This window comes from Dermacentor silvarum, chromosome 2 (assembly GCF_013339745.2).
Source record: "Dermacentor silvarum isolate Dsil-2018 chromosome 2, BIME_Dsil_1.4, whole genome shotgun sequence".
In the NCBI taxonomy this organism is placed as follows: Eukaryota; Metazoa; Arthropoda; class Arachnida; order Ixodida; family Ixodidae; genus Dermacentor; species Dermacentor silvarum.
The window spans coordinates 161,033,545-161,046,601 of record NC_051155.1 but is presented as its reverse complement, the minus strand read 5'-3'; the positions used below and the strand labels follow the sequence as shown (position 1 = coordinate 161,046,601).

Sequence of the window (13,057 nt, the reverse complement as noted above, 5' to 3'; positions counted from 1 at the left end):
GCATAGCATGACGACGACAACACACCGCCTTCAGTCTGATTACGGAAGCACGTACAAATGATAAGCTATGTTACATGTTAAGCTTACGGCAACAAGTCGCTTCACATGTTCTTGTAGTTCCGAAGAATTGCATGCATCACTAAACAAACTAGCAAAGTGGTTAGTTTAGGGGCGGGCAACCCCCATGTTTGCAATTGCTGCAGAGATGTTTGATAAATGCAAAATATCAAACGTACTATGGACCGTATGGAGAACAGTGTGTTGTGGTTCTTTATAAACAGTGATGAAGTGCTGTCTGAAGTGATGACGATGGTCATTCAGTAAACAATATTCCATTCTGTAAATGTAAATTTAGCTGGTTTTGTTCTTTTTAATTGCCAGAATGAGAAGCATGCTACGGTTTTCATGGTAAAAATTTTGTCGTGTGTTCAATTTCTGCTTTGTTTAGGAGTTCTAATGTCAGTTCAATGTTAGTTCTCTACTTTGAATCCATAAAAAGTGAGTGCACATTCTATTTGGGGATGTGTTAAAATTGCACGAAGAATGCCAAACGAATCAGCGGTGTGTTTCAACATTTTTCATACCCCTTGTTTAATTTGACCTGCTCGATAATTTGAACAATTTCTTCGGTCCTGTAAGGGTTGAATTTATGGAGGTTAACTGTATAATGGTGCTTTGTGCACAGGTTATTACAGAGCTGTCTGGTGCTGCAATCGTTCAACCCCAAGGAGTATTATGGGTTTTGCTTTGGATTGTCCATGGGCGAAAGCACTTGTATTGCTTTTTTTTTTTTTAGGTTCAACTGCCTTTTTGTTTTGCAGTGCAAACATTTGCTTCCAGCAATTAGCTCATCCCATTTAGAAAACAGTACACTTAACGCATACATTTCAATGCATTAAATAAACTTTGTGTCTAGTGCATTTACTCTTCTAAAATTTGGCAATTGAGAGTGGAGATATTATATCTTCTTCAGGACTTCTTTTTTTCCCAACGAAAAAGCTCTGCACAGTTGAATGATGCACTCACACGTTAAGTTTAACTGCGGCGGTATTCTTGGGTGATTTATTTCAGAGATACTTTCACTTTCGTGAGATTTTGCAAGACTAAAAGTCCCCCGTGCTAGCGCCGGTAGCGCAAGTGTCTACAGGTGCCAGCAAACAATGCCTTGAAAGGTCTGGCAACCAAGGAGGACCTACTTCCCATGAGTCAATGTGTGGGTGGGCCCCTAAGTAAAGGAGGGGCGGTGTCAAAGGAGGCTGGCTTGCCAAAGCTAGCTGCCTGAAATCACGCTCTTTCCTAGTCTTTTTCCTCACTTCATGGCGGCCAAAAAGCAGCGATACAAAGAAGGATGGTGGCACACTGCCCTCCGTGACGACCAACCTTGACGCTCACTGTTGTCGCTTGAATATTGCGTGCATGTGGTTGAATCTCTACAGAACAGATTCTGAGGGAAGGCCGCAGAGGATTAGAAGGAGCTCAGAAAACTTGAAGGCATTGCAGATTCAGATGACGCAGGACGGGTTGCAACAGAAGATTTACAGAATGGTCCTCTCTCAAGCAATGGACTTATTCAGAGGCTGGCAATGCACACTCATGAAACTCATGAACCCATGATGTCACATGATTGCATGCACACTCACCAGATTAACATGGCACATGTTCTCCTTCAGTTCCTGTAGGAGCATGGCATCCAAGACTTTCGAAGGGTCGCACTCCTTGTAGGGAAACCCTGACTTGCGCAGCAGGTAGTGGAACAAGTGCGTTATGTCAGCTCCCCCATACTCCATTGTCAGCCTGTTGTTTCAGAAGGAAAAAAAAGTAAAAAGGGAAAGAAGCCAGACATAAGCAGGAATGGTATGACGTAGGCAAGATCTTAGTAAGTGGAAATCGCATAAACTTAACTGTTGTTCAACAAATCAAATTCACCTTAAAGAGTTGAAAAGCATAACCTGATGCATTTCAAGATTGGAGCTACATTTCTCACCACTATAAGAAAATGATAAATGCCAAGTGAAGATAAAAATAAGGCCGCAACTGCGATGTAGATTATGCTTACCTGTCATTTCTTTTTTTTTTTTTTATTTCCCATGTTGTGCTTCCTGCTGTTGGCAAGCAAAAAACATGCTCAATTCTATCACTATAAATCAATGTCTTTTCATTTTCATCAAAATCTCATGACATTCGTCATGGTCGGTGCCATTAACATTTATGGTGGTGGCACATCAGTGTGCACACTGGTTTTATTTTTTGTAAAATACTGCAAACCATGTGCAGGTCCAAGCCTGGTAGATACAAAGGAACATTGAGACACACATAAAGAAACAATATCATAAATCGGTCAAATGAATGCAACAAAGAATCCTAGTCATTATTGGTACATTGCAAAATTAATTTTAAAGTACCTCTGTATTTCCAAATTATGAGGTCAAAGAGTGTGCTTGTTGGTGTCAGGCGTGTCTAGATGTTAATGGTTTAAAGGGGCCCTGAACCACCCCTCGGGCTTGGTGAAATAACATAGTCCCCGGGTAGCATACGCTGCTGTGAACATCTCAGCGAAGTTTTTGCTGTCATACGCCGTGCGTGGTGCTCGCAAGCGGAGTGCGAAGTCACCTTTCTCTCAAACGCTCTCTTTTTAACAGATTCCATGTTTCTCACTCTTTTCTGGACGCTTTATTTCGTAATAAAGCGGATTCCCATACGCGGCTGCTATTGTTACTAGCTAGATCAGGAATGGTATCCCCAGTTGGTCACCTTTCGAAGATACTGTCATTTTCGGTGGACGCTAAGTGGCTAAGCCAGCTGGCAGAACACCCATCGTTCCAATGACATGCTATGCCAGATGCCACATCATGCAAAAGTAAAAGTATCTCTAAAAGTTATCAACAGAGAGTACAACCTCAGCTGCAATAGCTTAGTCAAACATCATCTTACTTTTAACAACCTGGTAAGTGCTATGCCATTTTGCAGCTGCATACTTTATGAACACACAGAAGTGGTTATGACCTCAATGTTCAAAAAGTCTTAAACTTATTTACTAGGCTTCATTTTCTCTACCAACGTTCTTGCCCTAAGAAAGACTCTAAGCTTGTGAAAAAAGGTACCTTGTATGTCATTGTCAGAGTAAAGTAGGTACACTTTGCATAAATGTAACTTAAGTTTCTAGACCCTTGGCATTCTGTTAAGAGGAAGCTTTAGCTTGGGGGCTCCTATCTAAATACATAGGAAAGGAGAAATTGTTTTTCTCGGCAACCACTGCACCAAATTTGATAAGGTTTGAGGTTTGTTGCATTTAAACAAAAAAGTTAAAATCTAGTCAGATGGCAAAATATGCCATACGACACCTGGAGTTAAAAGCATCACCGAAGCGTCTCATAAATATTAATATTTATTATGAAACATATTGCACATACAATAATCAACGCAAATTGCAAGAAACAAACAATTGAGAAGATGGATGGTTATCAACAGCACAGTAAATGAGCTACATATTTAAAATACCAGTATTCGTGGCAGAAATGAGATCAAACCGGTAAGGCTGAGCACCACATTATAAAAGTAACCACAATCCCATATAACTGTTGCCAAAGCAGCAGTTGACAATCGGTGTGAGATCAAAGTAATCTCAGTCATCTTCCCATTTCCCCGAAATACTCTGCAAGTCAAGTTCAAAAATACAGCTAAATGAGAGCTATTTAAAATACCAGTTCTTGTGTGGCAGAAATGAGATCAAAGCCGATAAAGCTGCTAAGTATCACAACGTAAAAGTAGTCAGTCACATATCACAGTTGCCACAGCAGTAGTTGGTAATCAGTATCTCGAAGTAATCTCACATATATTTCACCAAAATTTTCCCAAGCGCCGTTTCGGAGCAGTTACTAACAAAAATGACAGTTTGGAGCAGCATGTAGCAGCATTTATTTTTTTGGAGCAGTGTGGAACAACTGGAGCAGCACTTCCATCACTGCACATTTCTTTGCCGAAAGGAAGACATTGTCTAAGAAATGGACATGGAAATGCAAATGACTATGCAGACATTATCAAGGCCCATCTGCACACATTTTTGAATAAACAGGGTGCAAGATACACAAACCCGTCCTGTCACCACAGCTGCATCTTGTGCACAAGATGCAGTGTCCATCCCCAACATGTGCATCGGCTTCTTGCATTGGACAGGTGCACAGATTGTACTGGACATGTGGGTTGTTTTGAACATAGCACATACAAATGATAAGCAGATGAATGCTGTCTCATGTTATCGTCATGTCCAACTAACCTTGGGGCACAGGTTCTTGAAGACATACACAACTCACCTGGTTGTTCGCGAAGATATACCATCTTCAACGCAGGAAACACTAGTCTTTTGGTCCCCCACATCCACAACGCAAGCATAGCACAGGCCCGCACCAAATGTTGCACAGACAGACTCCTGTAGTCACAAGAAAAAGATTCACACTTGGTATATAAAAAACAATATCAGTTGAAGAAATTATTGCTTGTACAGAGAAAGAGCAACTGACAAAGAAAAAGTCCTCAGACAACGTTAATTATCCAGACAGAATGTAATAGCACTTGCCGTTAGCTAAACAAAAACAAGTCACAATAGTTCAGATGTTTCAGCAGCATTTCCTTACACAATCAGTAAGCAACCAGCATAATCAGTAAACAACAATGTCTGAAAATCTTTGGGCAGTCAGAAAAAAAAGAAGATTAGGAAAATGCCGTATTTATTCTAATGTATTTCCCATAATTTTTAGCCCTCGAAGTCAACCCCCGCCTTAAACCCGAATGATGCTATTAGGTGTGGCTTTATGGCAGAGTGCGCCGTGATGTCGTGAAGCTACACTTAAAGGAGAAATTTGCGCTGCCGTGAAGCCACACCTAAAAGCAAAATTTGCATATAACCTGCACTGCGCATTGTAACCTCCCCCCCACCTGATTTTAAGGTCGCCATTTTGCATTTTGGCTGTGTTAGTGATGCAGTATTTCAGGCGATCCCCGCTGAGCCTCGATAAACCGTCGGCTACTCTGTATCGCTTCTATTGGTGTACATACTCATGTTTTTTTTCTTGGTTCCCCTCAATTGCACCCTTGCCTTATAATCATGACCGCCTTATAATCAAATAAATACGGTAAATTTTATTCCACCAGCAGCTGGAAAAAACGTTGAGTAAGCCATCCCTGCTCAGTCTTCCATCAGACTATGATAATAGTATCTAGATTACGTTTTCTGACGTCTTCTTTCTTTCTTTTTACGTTTCATCTTCATCTGACGCGCAGCCATGTGCTTGTCCAAGCAACACTGAGAATATTCACAATGCAAAATTTGTCATGTGGTGACCTGCACAGGTCCCACGCATCCCGACTTCTGTGTTGCTGGCAGTCGGAATGAGAGGAATGCGAAAGTTCTTATTGCCATAGCAGTTATACAGTCACTCGAGCTGCGTTTTCGTCATTGATGCCGTGCTGTCATGGTATAAACGGCGCATGCAAGGACTCCAGGGAAGTGAATGATGCATAGAGCGTTTGGCTGCAAAGACAACCTCATCAATTGGATGCACCGTCATACTGCTCTAGACTGGCTCTGCAGAGGAAGCATTCTGCCTTCTGCTGGTGGCATGAGCGTTGTGCGCACAAACCGTGGCGCATATACTGGCCTGAGTGGAACTGACAGCAAATCTCAAGCTGAAGCTATCTGGTCCTTTCATTGTGCTCTGACAAACGCCAGTGGTTTCCCTTCATTCTCATCTCGTGCGCCATTGAGGTGCACGAGATGAGAATCTGAGAACGAGATGCACGAGATGAGAACCGCCGGCAGCCTTCAAAGCTGCCGGCGGCACAAGTCATCACGCCAGAGCTGTGAGACACCTGGCAGCTGCCAGGGAGCTGTTTCTGCAGTGCAGCAGAGCGTTCTCGCATGCTGCATTGCGTCAACAGGTTGTCCTGTGCTGACAACACCATCTGAGGAGCTCGAGCATGATGCTAAATCTTGCTATCACTTTCTGTGCTTTAAGCTTCCCGCAAAACTGCCGATTTCATTTCTGTTTCCCCCTGTCAGTGCAGGCTCAAACAGATTCAACATTCACCGCTCGTTGTCAATAGGCCAGTCACCAAGTGCCATGCCCCTAGCACTAATTCCAAGAAGCATGTTAACAGCCACTCTGCAGTCAACTAAGCGTGCGTGATAACTGATGCAATCACCATAGGATCAATGGCTGGTGGTAGACAGTGTAGTAATGCAGCAAAACAACAATTAGAGCGCTTACAGTTCCCTAGGAGAACAAAGTGTAAATGTAACCTCACACTTTTTCCGGACATTTCCTACAACACGCATACAGTGCGTCTGCAATAGGACGTTAGGCTATGGTATGGAGCACATCAAGGTCACTTTGTTTAGACATTCTGGTTGAACAACACTCGAAATGACAATGAAAATTGTGAGTGTTGTCTTATTCATAATGTGACACATGCGCATCATACAAAAAAAAAAAGAAAAATTATAGACAACATTGCATGACAGCTGAAGTTTCAGTTGCTCCTTTATGTTTTCACTGCGGGGCCCACAACGTTTGGAACAAGTGCAATAATTGGGCACCCCTGAAAAAAAAGAATATGTGCCTCAAGAAATGTGGCCTGCATAACCAGTCACCTGCTTGCAACCTCCCTAGCAAAAAAAAAAAAATACCGCCTTCAATGCAAGATTTTTTTTTACACTAGTACAGCTTGTCTTTTTCGTTACAATCATGTGACACTGAAACTATTTTACACACATAAAAAATGTTTTATTTAGTTGAACAATTGGTGGAGCCCACGCATGTGTGGAAAATGGTCATAGGCAAAGCTTTCTTTGATGTTCACTGAAAAGTCTTCCCTTTTCCTTCTTCATATCTCTGTAACTGACTTCAATTTTCTGTTACCAACTCTTTCCACTTCTTGCCTTTATTTAGTTGTGTTTGTCTCTTCAAGCGACTACCCATTCTGGGAGAATGGCAAGTGATGTGCGCATACCCAATGCCACATGCCCAGTTGCACATACTCAATGACCCATGGGTGCCTACAGTGGAATATCGATGATACGAATCTCACAGGGTCACGAAAAATATTCGTATTAGCCGAAATTCGTATCATCGAAACACAATTAAAACTAGCTAAATTATGGGGGGACGCGGGGATCAGATCACGAAAATCGCGCGATAAATCACACGTTTGAAACGTGAAACGTGTGGTTTTTGAAAACCACAGATTTCGGTATCTGCAACGCCTAATCTATGCTGTATCAAAATGGTTTGGCTGAAAACGCACTAAAAGTGGCCGAAAACAATTAATTCGTCAGTGCGAAGGGTGAGAAAACAGCTTTAAATCACGCAAAATCACCGCAGTTCACGGTGACATATCTCGTATTTCCTGCCACCGAGCGCCGCCATCTTGGTATCGTTCGAAAGCTCAAAGTTTCGCCGTTCCGCTTCTCAATTCGTCCGTCGTCGCCACCTTGTAACAAACGCACAAATACAAAAGAAGCGCGGGTCTGTGATAGGTAGTCATACGGGCCCTCCGATGAAAGTGGGCCTCCGATTGGCTGCCGTGCTGAAAGGTGTCTCTCCATTGGTTGCTGCTGTGGCAGGGGCAAGATGGCAACTGCAGTTGTCTGCTTCGTAAACCACACCAACGTCTTCACTTGACCCACAGAATTCGGATTACTGAGAGCTCCCAGGTTAGTGATGGATCGTCGCTCATTGGAGAAAAAATTTTCGACGAAGCACTCCTTCGGAATACGGAAGCGCAAGCCTCCTACGGCAAGAAAAATACGGCTATTAGCAGGAGAAGCGAAGGAGCACCCGACTGAACGTGCACCGCGCTACCTTACACCGTGGATTATGTGCCGCGCTATCTTGCACCGTGTGACTCCAGCAGCGAAACCGACAATCGCCCTGTGCCATCGGCACCGATAGCGCAGTCGACGGAAGACGCGCCAACGGAGGCTCCCGTGCCTCGGCGTACGGCCACGCCAAGATCGAATCAGCCAAGATCGTATCTCGGTGGACATAGCTCGCTGCAACTAGGCAAAATGGCGCAAACACAAAGAACGCGACCCGAACCACAGCAGCCACTCCGTCCGATGGGCCACCGAAAAGGAGGAAAGGCACAAAAGCAACAAAAGCGCCACCGCTTCAAACTACTCGGGCCCAGTCGCGACCTCCGCGCTGTCCGGCGCCGCGTCCACGCGTCCGCACCAAAGGAGAAAGGGAGAAAGCGCGTGACTGCGCGTTGTTCTCTTTCGCGGCCGTCGGTGGGGCGACGTTTATTCGTATCAACCGACATGGGTCGAAAATCGATTCGTAACAACCGTTCTCTAGCACATTACAAAGTAATGGGGCTCGGCCGGGACCACGGAAAATTCGTATCATCCGGAAGTTTGTGTTAGCCATGATCGTATCATCGAGATTCCACTGTATTCGGACACGTACCCAGTTGTAGACACTCTCTTGCACATACCCAGTGGCCTAAGTTGTCCATTCGGGCAAATATGCAGTGACTCAAGTTGTCTAATCGGCTAGACAACATCAGCCAACAACCACAAAATGGGAGAAAGAGGCAAAAAAAGCTTCGCTCTAAAAGTAAAAAAAAAAAAAAGACAGGTATCTGACAAATACACATGTGCTACCTATCGTGCAAGTGCGATGGGCAACAGTAACTAGTAAGGGTTACAGAAGCCCACCAGCAGTGAAGTGGTTTCGAAACACGCAACCAAATAACAAATACATCGAAGCATTACAGGCATTGCAGGAGTGGAGTCAAAAATTAAACTCGTTCTTCGCATGCAAAAAAACAGGCACGAAAGTTCTGTGGCTTACCAAGGCAACAAAGCAGCCGCCAAAGCCCATCTTGCAGAGTAGGAGCTGCATCAGTTCTCGAACGTGGTCTCTGGCGTGCACGTCTGGTATCACCAGTACTGCCCTGTAGTGCTTAAACAACACAGGAAGACATGATCAGGGACAAGACTCAGAGATGCCAGTTTTTTATCACGCCACTAGCAGGTCAAAACCTTTCATGTCCTCACATGTACGCACCTTAATACTGACACAGAGAGAGAGAAAACTAAAAAAAAAATGTCGCAGTTTCGCCCGAAAGGCGAAGCATCAATTGCGATAGCAAATTAGCAGAGAGCTATTTGGAGTAGGGATAGTAGTTTTATCGGCTGCATAAACTTGGACACATTCGCTTTCTAACTGAATTGGAAAGCGTGGTGTCATCGCGCACAAGCAAACGCGAATAGATCACACTGAATGACCGCAGACAATGACTGTCAAAATGCTGGCAGCAAGCGCAGCCGCCGCAGCGGGCGAAGGCTCGTGCGGTTTATCGCTTCAATGGAAACTGAGCGGCGAATGCACAGAGCATACAAAGGTCAGAGCCAGTGTGGAGATAAGAGACGGTGCGGGCGACTGCCACCACAGCCAGTACAAGCTAGTTGTTGCAAGAGTAGAAGCTGCCCCCCCCCCCCTCCCTCCCTGCGCTGCCTTCCCGCTTTCTTGCTTTCGCGTGGGAGATTGAGTGGCCAGTTCCTCTTGCGCCCGGTTGCAAGATAGGAATTTGGTGCCGTAGCACAGCGTCGCCCCGATCCCCTCCCTCTCTTCCTCCCATACCCCCACGGCCTTTCGCGCGACGGTCGCGTTTGCTTTCCGCCGTGCATTCGCTCTTTGTGATAGCACACGTGCCCCGTGTCCTTTCACTCGCGCATACGGCGCGCAGCGACAATTTTATTGCCCTTGGAATCTATACGGAACCTCACGGCAACGGCGACAACAGAAATCCGGTTGAAGTGTCCATATAATTGCAATAAAAAATTATGCCTATCCAATGCCTATGTTGGAATCCATGTGAAGCAAAGCTTTTGTGAATCGGTTAACTAGACGCTATAATACTGATCATTTTCTGCAACATGTATTGCAGCATATTGACTATGCGTCTGCTTGGCACATCAACAGGACCTGCAGACCCCCACCACACGAATCACCTGACTCGTGCAATTGCAGATTCCACCATCTCCAGGATCGGCCCACTTTACTTGGCAAGAGACTGATTGAGCGATGCACCAAATCCCAGGCAGAAGGCAGCTTTATTAAAGAAATTATGTGCTTGAAGGCATACATATTGCAGTAAGGATATATAGATACAGTTTCTTGTTTCATTGCATAATTTGATAGAAAACAGAGCCGCTCACTGGAACATCTGTATGGGTAGTACAGATGACTATATATAGTAAGTCAATACATTATTAGAGTGCTCCCTTGTGAGTGAGCTAATCGGTAAGACAGCAGCAGCAGGCACGGTCTGCAAAGGTCGAGTGAGCTTTGTTTTAAATATGCATGAAGCAATGGCAGAAGCAGCACGAAAAAAGGAACCGAACTATGGTAAGTGATTCACTGAGATGCAGCAGTCAGTAGTGGCTGGTTCGGAAAATCTCAAGGAAGGAAGGGTATCAAACAAGAACGTACAGTGTGGGTTAAATGCAGACAGCACATCTATTTGGCATTCTACTGCTGATTATTACTCAGATTTGGTATGATAACTGAGCCTTTATTGGTAGACATGTAACTACCTGACTAGGAGCAGTGGTTTAATTTTGTGCAAGAAGACATTACATGTGGAAATAAGCTTCACTAGCACAGCATTCAGACATTCAAAGTTTTGCTCCTACACCATCTAACCCTCAGACGAGGCAATGCAAGGAACTGCAAGCAATTTAGACACAGCAGCATGCCATTCCTGTACTACAGTCAAACCTCAATACAGTCGAATCTCGTTAATTTGAACATGCTTAATTCGAACTGCCGGTTTATTCGAACTGACGCTGTGGTCCCGTCAAACTTGCATGTATTCCAATGGGCGAAAACGCCCGGTAATTCGAACGCAAAAGCAGTTTCGACGGTTAATTCGAACATACCGCGCACCGACAATGCTCTTAGCAGCACGCAAAATCACGCGACGGCGCCTCCGACCGGCATTGCTCCAACACCGCCACAAAAGCTCAGGAGAGACCCCTCAACGCCACACGCGAAGGAAGGGGGAAAAAAGAACCGGCGGCGGAAATTGCACCCTCTCTCAAATTGCAAGGTTGCCGTTTCTGCATCGCGCCGGAACACGCGTGTACGTGCCGACTAAAGTGTTCTAGACAACCGTATTCTAGCACACTCTAGTGCCGATGTCTCAGCCACGCGGAGAAAATGGCAGTGAACCCTTCTCCTTTATGCTTCCTCTATTTTCTAGTCACGTGTAGACCTTGCACGCTGCGGCTGCAGCGCAGAGGGAAGAAGCGGCGGAGGCGCAGTCCAGCCAACGAAACTGCCCTCGCTAGCAAACGCTTGCTTCCCGATAACGGCAGAAAACAAAACTTCAGAGAGCGGTCTAAGCTGGCGCCGGCATGGCGGCGGGCGCGCACAGGAGAATGTGAGAGAGCTACGAGGGAGTTGAGAGGGAGGGCAAGGGGAGCCACCGAAGCGGCAGAGTTGCCGAGGCCAAATCCGCTTCCCTGTCGCCCTCCTCCCTCACCTTCGACGGTCTCCGTGCGCACCCGTGTGCCAGTGCCGCCCGCTCCTTGAAGCTTCGTTTTCTGCCGTTATCAAGAAGCCGGCGTGGGCAGTTTCGTGGCCCGCGCTTGCTTTGTGCTTGCGCGCCGTGATATTTCACGACTCGCATCGTGCTATGGTGCACGAATACTTCAAAAATACGTCCTTCGTTTAATTCGAACTTTTAATTCGAACAAATTTTCGGGCCCCTTCGAGTTCGAATTATCGAGATTCGACTGTTTAACGAGCTTCGATTTAACGAAATTCTTGATGTAACGAACTATTTTTATTTCCCCATCTTTGTTCCCTTGAATTAACGAAACCTTGATATAACGAAATTCTCGATATAACAAAGTTTTTCACTGGAAGTACAACTTCGCTATATTGAGGTTTGACTGTATACATATATATAGCCACCTGAACTGCCCCTACAGATGTGTGCCCTACAGATGGCTGTTAATGCTCTCTACAGATTGTTGCAGTGAAAAAATAAATGATACCTAAATATCCTTACTGAAACAAACATTCGTCTTCAAGCGCATAATTCCTTTATTGAAGTGAAGCTTTCTGTGCCTTTCTCCTTGTGGTTTGGTGCGTCTGCTTAGTTGGTTTCCAGATGAGTAATGTGGGCCAATACCAGAGACAGTGCAATGGCCAAGTGGACCAATTCAATTCAATTAATGTTTATTTTATTTTCTAGAAAGGAGCAGCCAGAACTAAAAGCCGAGGAATCAGCATGACCAGGGGTTTCGACTTCCTACACGATAACAACAGCAGTGCAGACATCACATTGCTCATAAACAATGAGATCACAGTACCTATAAGTCGCATAAAATAAATAATATTAAATATGAGACCTCCCTCTTCCATCCTTTCTCTAAAGAAAATAAGCCATGCCCCTACAACTTCCTGTGCTTGAAACTATACAAGTAGAATCTCATTCATGTTTGGGGAAAAAAGCGGGAAAATTGTACTAACCGGGAAAACGTATGATTGGAAGGCACTAAAAAAATTGACAGACTCGACTGTAGCTGACATATATGAAAAAAAGCACTGTGCAAATCGTTGCAGCATGAGACACCAAGCTGGCGGGGTTCAAGTGGCCCGAGTTGCGCGTTGCCGTTTTTAGGGCTTCGGCAAGCTTACGTTTGCGCTCCTTGGATTTGGCCTGGGTTAGCAGCTTCTTCGAGCGGGTTGTTTTGGTGGAAAGATTTGATGTGCTCACTTAGCCCAAATCCTTTCAACACGAGAACCGGACGCGAGTCAAACTGGTAGGCCCCACGTAACCGGAAATATAGACGAAATCAAGCTGGCGGGCCACACGGAATAAGATGCCTACGATGTCGCCATAGCAATACGTGATGCTCCCTTTGCACTGCCTGCAGCATGGAACGGCGGTGTGTTTGGGTAACCGTATATCAAAAGCGTGCAGAACCCTTTCGATGGCACTACGGCCCACGCGCTATGAAACAGATAAATGAAGATGCTTATCA

General features: G+C 45.1%; 1 protein-coding gene across 1 annotated transcript in view; it reads right to left on the bottom strand.

The window, feature by feature from the left end:
• Positions 1-13,057, bottom strand: part of LOC119441964 (actin-related protein 8) — a 47,715-nt gene that overhangs the window by 23,956 nt on the left and 10,702 nt on the right. The window contains exons 6-8 of the mRNA XM_037706645.2: positions 8,850-8,960; positions 4,311-4,426; positions 1,641-1,794 (exon numbers count right to left, since the gene is read on the bottom strand). Coding sequence (XP_037562573.1) covers positions 1,641-1,794; positions 4,311-4,426; positions 8,850-8,960 — 381 coding nt within the window. The remainder of the gene's footprint in view (positions 1-1,640; positions 1,795-4,310; positions 4,427-8,849; positions 8,961-13,057) is intronic.